The 17,661-nt window shown below is 41.7% G+C and overlaps 1 protein-coding gene across 1 annotated transcript in view; it reads left to right on the top strand.

Moving 5' to 3' along the window:
* Positions 1-17,661, top strand: part of LOC114658895 (regulator of G-protein signaling 5-like) — a 108,168-nt gene that overhangs the window by 54,201 nt on the left and 36,306 nt on the right. Inside the window, exon 2 of the mRNA XM_028811004.2 lies at positions 748-861. Within this exon, the coding sequence (XP_028666837.1) occupies positions 748-861 (114 nt within the window). The remainder of the gene's footprint in view (positions 1-747; positions 862-17,661) is intronic.

Below are 17,661 nucleotides of genomic sequence, written 5' to 3'. Positions count from 1 at the left end.
GTCACGGGGGGTCTGCTGGAGCCAATCCCAGCCAACACAGGGCACAAGGCAGGAACCAATCCTGGGCAGGGTGCCAACCCACCGCAGATACAGTATTATATTATATTATATTATATTATATTATATTATATTATATTATATTAAAAGAAATCTGAATAATCAACGTAGACCTCGGCATTAACTTTTGCAGTGCACTATTTATTGAAATGTATTTTGCAATGCATGCAGTACTAAAATGCATTGCATTTGTCATTCCAACAGATGCACAATAATAACCATTTGTAGAAATAATTGCATTACTACAGATGTTTGTGATGAGCCATCTCTTGGAATGAGAAATGCAATGCATATGTCTCAGTTATATGGTATTTAGTATGGGATTCATAAAAGCAGTGTTAAAGTTTGTGATGCTCCATCTGTTGGAATGATAGACACACAGCAACCAGACTGACACACAGACACTTAAGCTTGTTGGATTGAAGTATGCCATTTTGCACGATCAAATTATATATATTATTAATTAACATTAAAATTATACTATAATGATTATTGTATTATATTATATTATATTATTACCCCCCCCCCCCCCCAATGGTCTGGACTAGGCAAGTTAGAAAATGTCATGACTTGACAATATATTATGTCATATATTTGTCGTCTGTGCTGTGCCCCACAGTGAGTAAATGTTCACAGACCTTTTTCACTGCAAATTTTTAACTTTCTATACTTTTTTTTGCTTGCTTCCAGGGCTAAAGAGATCAAGATCAAACTAGGAACACTCCTGCAAAAACCTGAAAATGCCATCGACCTTATCATTCCCTATCCAGAAAAGCCAGAGAAAAAGCCTGAGAAACTTCAGAAGTAAGTGTTTCTTAATCAGCAAGAACAAATGATGTCTGGTAACAAATTTAGTATGAACGTGGAAATTAAAGAGGCCTCCCTTTCCTATAGGACTCTGCGGCTATAAAAACAGGGCCTCTATTTATTTAGTGTGTGATCACTGTAAGTGTGTGAATGAGCCTTGCAGTGCCCCATCCAGGTTCTGTTCCTGTCCTGCACCAGGTGTTGCTGGGATAGGCTTTGGCCCTTCGTAAATTTGAACTGGATTAGGTGATTTGAGAAGGTTATGTTTATGTCTTACAAGATCACAATGTCAAGATGTCTCAAGTCTTCTTACTGTTATCCTTAATATTGTCAAAATGTTAATGTTGCCTTTTGAAACTGATCCATTTTACTGTGTATTTAATGTAGTATATGTGTTTTTGAATGTAGGCTATTTTTGGTTTAAATATTCATTATTAAAATATAAAGTATCAAATCTGTTTAAACAAATTCAGTCATATGTGACACTGGAGCCTTTATCAGGCGATAAAAATAACTAATGGTTATTTTGTCAAACATTTCCTCAAAATGGTAAAACTATCCATCTATCCATCATCCAACCCGCTATATCCTAACTACAGGCTCACGGGGGTCTGCGGGAGCCAATCCCAGCCAATGTAGGGCGCAAGGCAGGAAACAAACCCTAGGCAGGGCGCCAGCCCACCACAGGGCACACATACACCAAGGACAATTTAGGATCGCCAATGCACCTAACCTGCATGTCTTTGGACTGTGGGAGGAAACCCACGCAGACACGGGGAGAACATGCAAACTCCACGCAGGGAGGACTCGAGAAGCGAACCCAGGTCTCCTTACTGAGAGGCAGCAGTGCTACCCACTGCGCCCCAGTGCCTCCCATGGTAAAAGTGGTCATCTATTATTTATATATTTTAACTATTATTTAACAATTGTTATACCTCTATCTACACTTTTTAACTATAGGATGGACTACAGTCTCCAAAATGAGTGTCATGTCACCAACCGGGTGACCTCATTTAATGTAAAAAGAAATGAATAAGGAGAACCTGAGTACACAACAATGGCTGAATTCACCCAGGAGTTCTGTCCTCTGTGTAAGACACCACCTTCCAGGAGTCATCTGCGGGTTCTGCTCTGGGGATCATGGGTGTAGTTATTGAGCCCTGAACACCCCCTCCACCCTTCATATCCTGTCAGTCACAATCAGGATAGAAGACAAAGCAGAGCAATGGCGGAGTCCAAAAACCCCCTGATGTTTTACCAAATGTGTGGACACAGCAATCACTACAGAAACCGAGTAGCTCTTATAAGGGGCCTCTATACTCTCGCAGCAAGAAGGGAGGGGAACATGCAATAGTCTAACTTATTTCATATTTCACATATACCCTTCTATAATACAGTTAGGTTTAAAGTCATAGTGACAACAGCAAAGTCTTACCAGAGGTGCAGAGACTCTGCTCTTCTTTTCCACTGACTTAAAACTTTGCAACTGTTTCTGGTGAACCCTGTCAAACCTCATTAAAAAAATAAACATTTAGCCTTAAGAGAATATTCCGTTCTTATCTTCTGTACTTCCCCTTTCTTATTATCTGTCTTAACACATCTCAAACATATCCAGTACCTTTCCTTGTATGATGATCTTTTTGATTTCATTCCCTTATTTTTTATCCTAATGTCAATTACTATTAGCCAAAGGTCTCATGCTTTTATTGAACTACTTTGAAATCACACTTATTTATGACTTGATGAACATTTTCAGAGCAGAGCGCTTCAGTTATGACACATGTAAGTTCAGGAGGTCACTGAAGCTGCAGCCCATAGAACAGGAGTTGATCCCTGTGGGTTGTTTAGGTCAACTGTTAAGAGTTTTACTCAACTGTCCAGCTCAGCATTCTTGTGTGATTTCTAAATTGTCTAACTGACCTGTCAGAAGTCCACATGTTTATTTTTAGGTCTTGAGCATTGCCAGTTTATTTCTGACCTGAAATGGTTTGTAGGTCGATAATTTTTGGGTGGGCCAGAGTCACTTGTCTTGACATTATCGATATCTTTTTATAGATGGAGCACAGGCAGCATAAGAGACTTGTTCGGGGTTACACTGTAAGGCAGAGGACTCAACCAACAGCCTTGTGCTTTTAGCTTCTAGGGCCTGAGCCTCTACGATGTACTGCCAAGGTGCGGACCGCTATTTGCAGTATTCACACCCCTTCACTTTTTGCACAGCCTTGTGCTAAAATCATTCAAATTCATTTATTTTCTGATCAGGCAACACTCTATCCCCCAGTTGCTTTTCCTTCTCTTACCTTTGGTCAAACAGTACAGGACCACTGGCATCCGCACCAGTAGATTTACGGACAGCTTCCACTCACAAACTGTAAAGTTGCTGAACAATCAAGCATATGAACAAATATTGTCAAATAACAAACTATATGTATAAGAATATAATACTTGCAAATACATGCTTGGACTGCACCTTGGTGTAGTGGTTAGTGCAGCTGCCTCAGAAACCAGGGCTCATGTCCCGGGACCTCCCTGTTCTGCATGTTCTCCCTGTATCTGAGTGCCATTCTTCTGTGTTCTCTGGTTTCCTCCCACTGTCCAAAGACATTCAGGTTAGGTGAATTGGTGAGACGAAATTGGCCTGTTTGTTGTGTGTGTGTGTGTATGCATGTGTGTGTGTGTGCTCACCCTTCAATGGACTAGTGCCCTGTCCAGGAATTTGTTCCTGCCTTGCACCTGATGCTATCCACCTGTGACCCTGGTCTAGATTAAGTGAGTTTTATATATATATATATATATATATATATATATATATATATATATATATATATATATATATATATTTTTTTTTTTTTTTTTTAATTATATTAATTATGTATTATTATATTATGCCCTGCGGTAGGCTGGCGCCCTGCCCGGGGTTTGTTTCCTTCCTTACGCCCTGCGTTGGCTGGGATTGGCTCCAGCAGACCCCCATGACCCTGTAGTTAGGATATAGTGGGTTGGATAATGGATGGATGGATGGACGGATTATTATATTAATATAAATATATATATATATATTTATTTATATATATAAAATCTGTTTGTCTGTCTGTCTATCTGTCTGTCTGCTTTTCATGAGAAAACAAATTAAAGGATTTAGATCTGGTTTTTTTTTCTATAATTTGTTTTAACATTCCATTGGATTTTGTCACGCCAAGAATCATAGTTCAGCTACGGCACAGATTTATTCTGAGAGACAGACTACAGGCCGAGGGGATAGGGAGGCGGAACCTCAGGAGTAGGGAGCCGGGTGGTGCCCTCCTCACTCACGTGCCAGCCTCTGTTCAAGCCAGTCTCCCTCTCACCATGTGTTGGAGTGTACCTGGCCTCTGCTTAGCTAGTGATACCTGTTTGTTCAGCAGACATTATCAACTAGAGATTGTTAAAGAGTAACGTTGACATTTTTGAGAGAGAGATCACAGCTACATTCTCGCCCCTGATAGCAAAACCAAAAATATTACCCTAAGTTCTTGTCAAAAAGCCGCGGCTTATCTAAGGAAAAAAAGTTGTGAAAATGAAAAAATAGAATATCGGCTTATACATAAGTCCGGCTTATACATCCATCGCGGGGGTTGCGTTCCAGAGCCACCCGCGAAATAAGAAAATCCGCGAAGTAGAAACCATATGTTTATATGGTTATTTTTATATTGTCATGCTTGGGTCACAGATTTGCGCAGAAACACAGGAGGTTGTAGAGAGACAGGAACGTTATTCAAACACTGCAAACAAACATTTGTCTCTTTTTCAAAAGTTTAAACTGTGCTCCATGACAAGACAGAGATGACAGTTCCGTCTCACAATTAAAAGAATGCAAACATATCTTCCTCTTCAAAGGAGCAAACAATTCAATGGTGCTGTTTGGCTTCTAAGTATGCAAAGCACCGCGGCACAAAGCTGTTGAAGGCGGCAGCTCACACCCCCTCCGTCAGGAGAGAGAGAGAGAGAGAGAGAGAGAGACCCCCTGCTCAATCCCCATACGTCAGGATCACAGATAGGCAGCGCAACAGAGAGAGAAAAGTAAGCAATCTAGCTTCTCAGCCATCTGCCAATAGTGTCCCTTGTATGAAATCAACTGGGCAAACCAACTGAGGAAGCATGTACCAGAAATTAAAAGACCCATTGTCCGCAAAAATCCGCGATATATATTTAAATATGCTTACATATAAAATCCGCAAAAGGCGAAGCGCGTACACAAAATCAATTTATTAAAAACAGTTATACATTTTTAAAAATTAATTTTTATTAATCAAAGCCATCAAATTCTTCATCAGATTCAGTATTAAAGAGATCAAACAGCTCGTTAAAAGATTCTGGAATTTCAGATTCGATTTGATCTTCGGATTCTTCTTCAGATTCTTCTTCACTATCAGTGGCACGAGATATCACAGCTGTTAGCACTTCGGTTGGATATTCGCAGATATTCGCGGCTTTAAATCCATTTTTAATGCAATCCGCGGTTACATCACTCCAACATTCGTCGATCCATTGACATACTTCAGCATAAGAGGCCCTTTTCATTGATCCAGACTTAGTGAATGAATGGTAACCATTGACCATCCAGTCCTCCCATTTCTCACGCATTTTGATTTTAAAAGATTTATTAACGCTTAGATCCAGTGGCTGTAATTTAGATGTCAGTCCTCCAGGAATAACAGCCAATTGTGAATACTTTTTCACCTTTTCTTTGACTTCTTCTGTGATGTGAGGTCGAGCCGAATCGTATATTAAAACTGATTTCTGGCAAAAAAATGAATTCTTGCGTTTACGCCAAATGTTTTCTAACCAATAGCTGACCATATCCGCGTCAACCCATCCCTTTTCATTTGCTGTGACAACAACACCTTTAGGGAAGACATCTTTAGGAATAGTTTTTCGTTTGAAAATCACTAAAGGTTTGCATTTTCCACCATCGGCTGTAGCACACAAGACAACAGTAAAATTGCACTTTTCATTGCCAGTGGTAGTGATTCTGACATGAGTTGATCCCTTTGTCTCAACTGTGAAACCACTGGGCATATCGAAACTGATGGAGACCTCATCCATATTCCCGATGTGTTCGAAATTGACTCCATTGATCGCATTTTTGACAAAAACCCCAAAGACAGCAATTTTCTCTTCCCAATCCTGTGGTAACTTCTGTCCAATAGATGTAATGGCTCTTACAGATAAGTTGTGTCTTTTCATGAACAGAAAACACCAACATTTGCTGCCTTTGAAGTCATTGATTTTTAAATGTTTTGCCAATTCTTTCGCTTTCAAACGAATTCCAGTGGTCGACACTCTTCTATTTTCATTGCGTCTGGAGATAATCCATGTCTTCAATTGTGACTCCAATTCCGGCCAAAACTCTTTTCGGGACCGACGGCAGCGCTTCTTCGGATGCATTGCTTTTATAACAGGCTTTTGTTTTTTCCATCGCCGGATGTTTGACTCGTCTGTTCTGAACTCTTTAGCTGCCGCCGCATTGCCATACTTTTCGGCATAGCTCACCGCTTCAAGTTTTCGATGACTGGGATAAGATTTTCGAGTCTTCTTTACATTATCCATTTTAACAAAATCACAATTTAAATGACCGCTACGCGCGCGTGTTGACGCCCAGAGCAGAAAGAACGCGCTCCGGCCGCTCCAATTAACCGCGCCATGCAGGGAGTGAGAGAGACGCCAATATCTCACACTCTCTCCCCACTTAAAGAAATTAAATGGGCGCGAGTGAGACCACTGACCTCCCTCCCTTCTATTAGTTATAGGTTATAGTACGTTCGGCTTATCCATGAGTCCGGCTTATCTATGATACGATTTTATTTTAAAAATTCGTATGATTTTTGGTCTCCGGCTAATACATGAGTCCGGCTTATAGACAAGAACTTAGGGTATATACTGTATCAAGAGGCCCTTGGATAGGAAAGCTATAAATTCTTCTCAATACAAATTATTATATATTTTTTTATTTATTTATTGATTTTTAAAGTTTGTCCTGTTTTACTACTATGGGCGCAGAGCCGAGGGGGACAGCTAGTATATATATATATATATATATATATATATATATATATATATATATAATTATATATATATCATATATAGAATGATGGACGGCCGGGACACTGGGACCGGGGGAGCAGCCATGGGTTGCACACTACATCCCCCAGAATGCCTGGTGGCAGCCATCCTGGGTTACATCGGGGCCACAGGCGTGGGATTTCAGGGCACAGCCCTGTTGGGCTCCGTGGCCACCACCCAGATAAGCTGCACGGCTTAACGAGCCATTGTGGGTTGGAATGCAGCCACACCCGGAAGTGCGGCCTTAATTAGGTTAATTATCACCTGAAGCACTTCCGGGTGGGCTACAAGAAGAGCCTGCAGCCACTACTCGAGGCGCCGAGTCGGGAGGAGGAGGACCAAGCTGCCTGGGAGAAGTGGAGGAAGAAGAGTGTGGTTTTTGGGTGTTTTCTTTTGGTGTGTGTTTTAGGGGCTGTGTAGGACCTGTGGGACATGGAGAAGACGTGCCCCATGGCTGAAGACAAAATAAAACCTTTTTGTTTATTTTTATACGTGCCTCTACTGTCAGACTGTGTCGGGTCGATGCCTGTATAGCCCTTCTGCCACAATATATATATATATATATATATATATATATATATATATATATATAGTACTGTGCAAAAGTTTTAGGCAGGTGTGAAAAATGCTGTAAACAAAGAATGCTTTCAGAAATATAAATAATGATTGTTTATTGTTATCAATTTACAAAATGCAAAGTGAGCGAACAAAAGAAAACTCTAAATCAAATCAATATTTGGTGTTACTACCTTTTGCCTTCAGACCTGCATCAATTCTTATAGGTACACTTGCACAAAGTCAGGGATTTTGTAGGATTCTAGTCAGGTGTCTGATCAACCAATTCTACCAAACAGGTGCTAATGATCATCAATGTCACACGTAGGTTTAAACACAGTCATTAACTGAAACAGAAACAGCTGTGTAGGAGGCTTAACACTGGGTGAGGAACAGCCAAACTCTACTACCAAGGTGAGGTTGTGGAAGACATTTTCATGTCATGGCAAGATTGAGCACAGCAACAAGACACAAGGTAGTTCTACTGCATCAGCAAGGTCTCTCCCAGACAAAGATTTCAAAGCAGACTGGGGTTTCAAGATGTGCTGTTCAAGCTCTTTTGAAGAAGCACAAAGAAACGGGCAACGTTGAGGATCGTAGATGCAGTGGTCGACCAAGGAAACAGTGCAACAGATGAAAGACACATCAAGCTTATTACCCTTCGAAATCGGAAGATGTCCAGCAGTGCCATCAGCTCAGAACTGGCAGAAACCAGTGGGACCCAGGTACACCCATCCACTGTCCGGAGAAGTCTGGCCAGAAGTGGTCTTGATGGAAAAGTTGCCGCCAAAAAGCCATACCTCCAACATGGAAACAAGGCCAAGCGACTCAAGTATGCACGAAAACATAGGAACTGGGATGCAGAAAAATGGCAGCAGGTGCTCTGGACTGATGAGTCAAAATTTGAAATATTTGGCTGTAGCAGAAGGCAGTTTGTTCATCGAAGGGCTGGAGAGCGGTACAATAATGAGTGTCTGCAGGCAACAGTGAAGCATGGTGGAGGTTCCTTGAACGTTTGGAGCTGCATTTCTGCAAATGGAGTTAGAGATTTGGTCAGGATTAATGGTGTTCTCAATGCTGAGAAATACAGGCTGATACTTATCCATCATGCAATACCATCAGGGAGGCGTATGATTGGTCCCAAATTTATTCTGTAGCAGGACAACGACCCCAAACATACAACCAAAGTCATTAAGAACTATCTTCAGCGTAAAGAAGAACAAGAAGTCCTGGAAGTGATGGTATGGCCCCCACAGAGCCCTGATCTCAACATCATTGAGTGTGTCTGGGATTACATGAAGAGACAGAAGGATGTGAGGAAGCCTACATCCACAGAAGATCTGTGGTTAGTTATCCAAGATGTTTGGAACAATCTACCAGCCGAGTTCCTTCAAAAACTGTGTGTAAGTGTACCTAGAAGAATTGATGCTGTTTTGAAGGCAAAGGGTTGTCACACCAAATATTGATTTGATTTAGATTTCTCTTTTGTTCATTCACTGCATTTTGTTGATTGATGAAAATAAATGATTAACACTTACATTTTTGAATTCATTCTTTGTTTACAGCATTTTTTCACACCTGCCTAAAACTTTTGCACAGTACTGTGTATATATATATACTCTGCATATACAGTATACTCATATGCTCTTATCTAGGTGGCAGCTCCGCAGGGATTCAGATAGGGCTTCATGGGAGCTGGAGTTCGGGACAGCCCTGTTGGGTTCCGGGGGTGCTACTAGGAGGTGCTGCAGGGACTACGGAGCACTACAGTAATCCCTCGCTATATCGCGCTTCGCCTTTCGCGGCTTCACTCCATCGCGGATTTTATATGTAATATGTATTTAAATATATATCGCGGATTTTTTGCTGGTTCGCGGATTTCTGCGGACAATGGGTCTTTTCATTTCTGGTACATGCTTCCTCAGTTGGTTTGCCCAGTTGATTTCATACAAGGGACATTATTGGCAGATGGCTGAGAAGCTACCCAACTTACTTTTCTCTCTCTCTCTCTTGCGCTGACTTTCTCTGATCCTGACGTAGGGGGATTGAGCAGGGGGGCTGTTCGCACACCTAGACGATACGGACGCTCGTCTAAAAATGCTGAAAGATTATCTTCATGTTGCTTCCTTTTATGCAGCTGCTTCCTGAAGCGACATGCTGCACGGTGCTTTGCATACTTAAAAGCTCGAAGGGCACGTATTGATTTTTGCTTGTTTGTTTTTCTCTGTCTCTCTCTCTCTTTCTCTGCTCCTGATGGAGGGGGTGTGAGCTGCCGCCTTCAACTGCTTTGTGCCGCGGTGCTTCGCATACTTAAAAGCCAAACAGCCCTATTGATTTGTTTGCTTTTCTCTCTCTCTCTGACATGATCTGCTCCTGATGCGCACTCCTTTGAAGAGGAAGATATAGTTTGCATTCTTTTAATTGTGAGACGGAACTGTCATCTCTGTCTTGTCATGGAGCACAGTTTAAACTTTTGAAAAAGAGACAAAATGTTTGTTTGCAGTGTTTGAATAACGTTCCTGTCCCTCTACAACCTCTTGTGTTTCTGCGCAAATCTGTGACCCAAGCATGACAATATAAAAATAACCATATAAACATATGGTTTCTACTTCACAGATTTTCTTATTTCGCGGGTGGCTCTGGAACGCAACCCCCGCGATGGAGGAGGGATTACTGTACTTTGTTGGGCTTCTGCCTTACCTGGAAGTGCTTCCGGTCCATGCTGTTGGGACACCATTCAGGGTTTCTTCTTACCTTCCACCCAATGTTGTAATGATACCTGAAACAAAATGAAATATTTTGGGGATTGTAAAATGGAAAGATCATTAGCGACTTGGTTAATTACAATCCTTAAACTTTCCGAAGTATTAATCGGTAAGCGAGCCAACAGCAAGTAAGTGCACTTAGCATTATGCCATCCTGGATTGTTTTTATTGCTCTAAACTCAAAATTGTAAGCACTTGAGATAAGAAGCTTCCCATGACAAAATGTAGAAAGGTAATAAATTCAGCTGTAAATAAATCCATCGTCAAATTTTTCCCGAGATGTTAATATCTGAGTCACCTAATAAATGCCACAGAAATGAGGAGGCAGCTCATTTATAACGGAGCTATAAATAGTTGCATGTATAGTGAGGTGTAAGATTTGGCTCTGGCGCCCGAGTGCTGTTATTGTTTGGATTGAACTCTCTTGCTATTCTATGAAGAATAACTCATGCTGGCTGCAGCTTTGTAATGATTGCAAGTGCAAAATAACACGGGGGCTCATCTTATTGTTTTGGGCGTGATGTAAGACTTGTCTCTAACTGACAATCAACAAACCATTTATTTGAACTGATTGATCTCAGGGTGTTATTGCGGTTAAAGTGTAACAACAGTGTGCATTTAAAGATAATCGAGTGTGATAAATAACCAAGCCTTGACACAAAAAAGAGGTCTGTGGTAGCCTCCCGTATACTTGGAAATGGCTGCAAAATTGAAGAGAGGTTTGCGGAAAAAATGGTCTTTACAAACAAGAGTCCAAAACAGAGCTGAGGTTTGGTACAGACAGGGTGGGTCTTAAAGTCGTAAGGAGGAAGTGACGTCTTCAGGGGTTGGGAATGGAAAGTGACGTCTTTTGGGGGGCCAGAAAGTGACGTCTTCAGGGGTGGAACCAGAAAGTGACGTTAAAAGGCCCAGACAGAATTTCCCGCATTTGGTCTGCAGGGAAAAAAGAGAAAAGGTCAGTGCACATTTGCTACCCCCTGGTCCAACCTGGATTTACCTTCTTTCGAGCCACTTAAGCTGCCTTCCATGCACACGCATGTCACATGTGACACAAGACATGTATAACATGAAGGGAATAACGTGAAGTTTAGCCTGTTTAGAGTCAGCACTTCACAATCAGTCAACTACTGTAGACAGAAGTCCACCTTGTTGTATTGTGTTGTGTTCTCGTGCCTTTTAAAACACCTCAGGAGAGTGTTGCTGTGAAGACACTATATAAGACAAAGATGACTGGTGATGAAGCACACTAGGCAGTGTTGTCATCTCACACTGCACAGACTCTGGTAACTGTGAAGTCGGCATGGTCTTCCTGTGTTCGTGTGGGGTTTCGCCCAGAGTCCATAGACAAGCTACTAGGTGTCTCAGTGAGAGTGGGCGTGTATAGTGTTTGGTGGTCCCACTCACCATTAGTTCCTGCCTTACACCCAATGGTACTGGGACAGAGCTCAGAAAATGGATAAATAAATGATCCATATGTAGATCCTGTGGTGTGTGGTGTGGTGTCACGATTTGAGGTTTTGATCCTCAGCCAGGTCACGGCCACCATGTTAAGCTAAGCTTTTATTTGTTACAAAAATAAGGACTACTGAGAATGGATGGCTCCACAGCTGATCATGTCAAGTCAAGTGTAGTGTACATTCATGTATATACATTACAATCAAGTTCTTATTTGTATTTCTCAATAGAAGAGTTAATACAAACACAGTACGAATACTTAAGTAAAAAGGTATTGTGACACATATCCTGCAGAAGACACCAAGTCGAAAAGTTTCAAGAAAACCAACTTTATTCCAATAAAAACAGGAAGTGTCAGGGTATTTGTTCAAACAGGAGCTGACACTTCAATGCACACAGAGACACGGCAAAGGAGCAGGGATGGGGCCACGTCAGTGGCCGGGTTAGAATGTTCCCTGCATCACCCATCGGGCGACTGAGGTTTTACATAGGGAGGCTGAGAACTTGTAGTTGCCTCGGTGGAGCTGTGAACCTGCAGTTGCATTGGCAACAGACAAGCAACCTTTGACAGACGCATTAATTGTGTTTTGGCGTGCACCTCCGTTGGGAGGCTCTCAGAAGAGTGCAAAAATCTCACAGAACATAGCATTGCAAATATCTACTCTATATATGTAAGATTCTAAGACTTAAAGTGCAACAATTTTGGGCAACGAATTTATATCTATGTTTTTTGTCACGCTTTAAATCGGGCTTATTTTAAAACTTACATATATACAGTATGTTTGGTATCATTCTTTTCAGAATTTATAGAACTTTAAGGTGATGTTGTTAGATTTTCAGATTCTTATACCGTTTTTAAATTCTAAACTAAAAAATATCAAGAACTCATGTCCCGTGAGAAGAGACTTTGTGCCAAGAGATTTAATCATGCCTGGGGCCAGAAATAAAAGACAAAGAGTAGGACAGCTGCTGTACAGGCTTTTAAATCCAGCAGCTGATTGAGCAAAGAAGAGGTAAAAAAAAACTATTTGTTTCCCATTGTATCACCATTGGGCGGCATGGTGGCACAGTGGTAGCGCTGCTGCCTCGCAGTAAAGAGACCTGGGTTCATGTCTCATTTCTGTTTGGCTCTCATTTAATGAAGAAAGGAATAAATTCAGAGGACTGAATCCTTAAAAACTGGGCCATTAAAATGAAGGGAAAAAAAAGTTAATTAGCAGTGAAAACTGGTCACTGATTAGGAAAAGGGTTAGAATGAAAACCTGCAGCCACTGCAGCCCACCAGGCCGGAGTTCGATACCCCTGCTAAGATGTCTGTTATATACGTGTGTGTAGTGTATGTGTGTATATATATATCATGTTAAGTCACAGTCAGGAGGAAAATGGCAACAATTGTGAAAGGAAGAGGAGTCTGGAGAGAAGTTTAAAGGAGAAGAAAGAATAGAGAGGATTCAGTGTCCATTGTGTGATTCTTTCCTTATAAAAAGGTATTTGGAAGAATAAATACATTTTTATTTGTACCCATGACTGTGATTGTGTCAGTTGTGTCTGGGTTTGAGGGTGTATTTATTATATAGTGCCTATCTATCTATCTATCTATCTATCTATCTATCTATCTATCTATCTATCTATCTATCTATCTATCTATCTATCTATCTATCTATCTATCTATCTATCTATCTATCTATCTATCTATCTATCTATCTGAGCTTATATATTAACACTTCTGGGCACTGAGGGCACTCTGCAATGAATGGCATTATTCTGCTGAATGAGGTCTTATTCCCCTAATGCTCAGTTCCATTACAGCAGACTTGTACCTGTCAATGTGACAGGCCACAATGCTTCTAAAATAGACAAAAAAACCTGATCATCCAATTTTAAACAACAATGGCTGAAGGGAAAGCTAATTTAAATGAACACAATACAGCAGAAAAGGATTGAATGGGCTGCATTTACCACCGGGGTCTCACCTTTGTTGTCTCTCGCACACCGATAACACATAATAAAAGAGGATATCCCTGTAGTGCTATGAGCGTTTGGAATGGACTGAGCCAACAGGGAGCGAGGAGGGCAAAGTGAAATGTCGACGTGCAGAGGCGCTTTCCAGATGTGCAAGTCGCATTCCCAGAAGGCTCTTATCCAAACATTCGCTGCCTGCCAGAGCTATCGGCAGACACTGGTGTTATTTCTCAGCTGCTGGCTACATGTTCACTTAGACCGGGGCAGCAAAGTGCACGCTCGACGGCAGCTGTTTTAGTCGAAGCCAAGTGCTATTTAAGAAAAATAAATAAATAAAATGCAAGCTTTAAACATGGGGCAGCTCCATAATAATACTGTAAGTATTTTCCAATCTGTTACAATTATTATAAGCGTTCTATTGACTCTTCATCAAGTTGGAGCATCCCAGCTTTTCTGCAAAGAAGACACCAGCCAGTGTAGCAATAAGTTAGCGAATGTAGGAGTCAAGGACTTAGTTAAATGTTTTCAAACATTAATTTTTTTATTAGCTTCATCAGATATTCATATACTGCATATTGTGGAAGTGTCAAAGAACGTGATAGCAAAGCTCAATACTTCACGACAACACCTCTGAACTCCTTCCTGTTTATTAAAGCTCAGTGGTGGGACCTCTTACTGGAACTGAAGGAGTTTTCTAGACGAGTAGTTACCTTGAATTCTAGTAGCACCTAGTGTGGTTTAGTTCTACCCAATTACATTCAATAAATGTCAGTAAGCTCAGTTTATAAAAAATGTATTGAACACTTGATAGATGAAATTTAAATGCTGAACAAATAAACATTTGACTGTGTAAATCCAAAAAAAGAGGACGGAGAAACATTCAAAAAACTATTTATTTAAGCTTCTTGTGTTTCAAATGGCAAGCTTTAGTTACAACATTCTAAACACAAACTAAAACTTACATTACAATTAAACAAATTTAAATATGTCAAAGTTATTCTCTCCAATATCCTTCAATGACAGAAATCCATTGTCACATAGAAGCCGGGTGACCAAACGTGGGCGCTTTAAGCTATTAAATCAGCACACGATATTTATGCAAAGTTCAGGTGTTTTTTGTTTGTTATTTTTATTTTGTGTGTTTTCTAAAACCTACCTAGCTTAGTACTGTATATAAAGTACCAAATATTGCCTGTTTAACCTGCATATTGCCACTTTCTTCCCATTAAATTGGTTCGGCTCAAGAGATGACTTCATTCCATAGGGAGGGAGTAGCACTGGCAGTTCAAAATCCTCAGCGTTCAGCAGTGGCAGCAAGTTAAGTGATCTTTATAACAATGTGAAAATATAGCAGATTCTAACAGCTTCCATATTGCCTTCTTTTAACAATTACTATGTTTGTTATATAAAAATTATACCCAATAATATCACAATATTCCAAGAATTTAGTTAGTTAATAGAAACTTTGTTATCAGAGGTAAGTTTAGCACAGAAAAATGGATACTACTGTAACGATACTCTGTGGGTGTACTGTGACAACCTGGGGCGGGGTGGTTCTGGTGGGTGTCAGGGGGCTTAGGCTCTCTGCCATTTCACTCCTTGGCCACTCTTGGAGTGCATCTAATTGAGCAGTAAGGCTGATATTCAAAAAGTGCCGAGTGGCCCAGGGACGTGCGGTCTTGGGAGGCAGAGCCTCACCTGTCATCATGAAAAGTAAAAAAACTAATAATGATAACATAAAATAAATTTGTCCACTGGTCTGTGCTATAAATTTGGTTTCTCTATGATTCCAATAATTGTGATCATTTTTATGGTCAAAATCTCTGAACTTGTGCATTGCCTGTTCAAATACAGGGGAGAAACGTGAGGTGCAGCAGCAAAGAGCCTCACCTCACCTCAGACTGCGCTCTCCCTCACAAACGGGGCTGCTGCATGTAATTGCCACGTGCCTGCTGCTGTCTCTCTGTATGTCACCAATATAAGGTTGGCAGACATGTTTATTATACGCCCTGACTTTCCACAGTCTGGCTAATATCTTTAATGAATGTCAGTCAGTCATTTTCCAACCCGCTATATCCTAACACAGGGTCATGGGGGTCTGCTGGAGCCAATCCCAGCAAACACAGGGTACAAGGCAGGAACAAACCCCAGGCAGGGCGCCAGGGGGCCACAGGGCACACACACACCATGCGCACACTAGGGTCAATTTAAGATCACTAATGCACCTAACCTGCATGTCTTTGAACTGTGGGAGAAACCGGAGCACCCGGAGGAAACCCACGCAGACATGGGGAGAACATGCAAACTCCACGCAGGGAGGACCTGGGAAGTGAAACCAGGTGTCCTTACTGTGAGGCAGCAGCGCTACCACTGCGCCACCGTGCCGCCCTCTTTAATGAATGTGTGTGACATAGTTAGTCTTACTGATCGGACACAAAACTGCAGTGAAAAGGCACAGGGTGAGGCAGACAGTACTGTGGTGCCCTGAAGAGGGCGCAAGTGAGTCCAACAGGTGCTCATTGCTGCTGTTCTTCTACGCAGAGGCGCCGATAAGTCAGCGAGATCAGAAAGTCAAGGGCACTGCAGCAGTCCGCTTATTTTTATTTTTCGTTCCGACTGGATTTTTAAAACCAAAGGAAAATAATGCGGACTTTTACAAGAAAGTGATGGAGATTTTCATGGAGAAGGATAGGTGCATGAACTTCATTTACAAATATCAGATCAGACTAAGAAAAAAACAATCCAATATTTAGAAACTAAATTTTGACCTTAGGGTGGCACGGTGGTGCAGTGGGTAGCGCTGCTGCCTTGCAGTTGGGAGACCTGGGGACCTGGGTTCGCTTCCCGGGTCCTCCCTGCGTGGAGTTTGCATGTTCTCCCTGCGTCTGCGTGGGTTTCCTCCGGGCGCTCCGGTTTCCTCCCACAGTCCAAAGACATGCAGGTTAGGTGGATTGGCGATTCTAAATTGGCCCTAGTGTGTGCTTGGTGTGTTTGTGTGTGTCCTGCGGTGGGTTGGCACCCTGCCCTGGATTGGTTCCTGCCTTGTGCCCAGTGTTGGCTGGGATTGGCTCCAGCAGACCCCCGTGACCCTGTGTTCGGATTCAGCGGGTTGGAAATTGGATGGATGGATGGATTTTGACCTTAAATAAAATATTCTTTTATTTTCCTTGTTATCTTTTTGTTGAACAGTCTGTATTAAAATTGAGTAAAGCATCAGAATTAAAAGCTTTTAAAAACAACTAAATATTTCAGTTGAGGTCAAAATTGAAATCCTTTTTTATATACCTCTCTATACTTTCATTTGTATTGAATGAGTATGAATTGTGGAATTGCAACATCACAATTTAGAGCACATGGAGGGTGCGGAGCGAATGCGCTCTCTCCGCTCTCTCTCACCGCTATAAATGTAACGTTCTTTCTTAGCCAAACATGTGCCTTACCTATATAAAGAATGCTGATGAGATATGAAACATAACCAGTAGTCAATTGAATAGTGAATAAGCGACTCTTTGGGGTTCATATATTTGTAAATCTGACTCTGAAGGAGTGTGTCCCAGTAGTAAAAGGGACTACAAAGAGGTACTGAGTGATTTAGAAAGTGTAGAGGGAGAAGGGCTGCTGAGATTAAATAGGCTGAAATCAAACAGATCACTAGAGAATATGTATCCTCAAGTTCTTAAGGAGGGTAGCGAGTACATATTGTGGCGGACGGCTTGCTGCTCAACCCGGCCGTGACGCCCAGATTGGGGAAAGCAGTTACAGAGGGACATTGCCTATCCCCGAACACCAGATGGAGATGCCCCTGCAGCATAGTGTCACCCCTGATTCCCGCAGGGCACCATGAGAGTTAGAGTTCGGCTTCACAGCCCTGCTGGGTGCCGTGGGTGCCACCAGAACACACTGCAGGGAGGCTCGAGAATTTATATTTCCCGTATGGCCCAGAATCACTCCCGAGTCA

The sequence above is a fragment of the Erpetoichthys calabaricus genome, chromosome 10, assembly GCF_900747795.2.
Source record: "Erpetoichthys calabaricus chromosome 10, fErpCal1.3, whole genome shotgun sequence".
In the NCBI taxonomy this organism is placed as follows: domain Eukaryota; kingdom Metazoa; phylum Chordata; class Cladistia; order Polypteriformes; family Polypteridae; genus Erpetoichthys; species Erpetoichthys calabaricus.
Note: the sequence above shows the minus strand (reverse complement) of the source record. Positions and strands in the feature narration are given on the sequence as shown.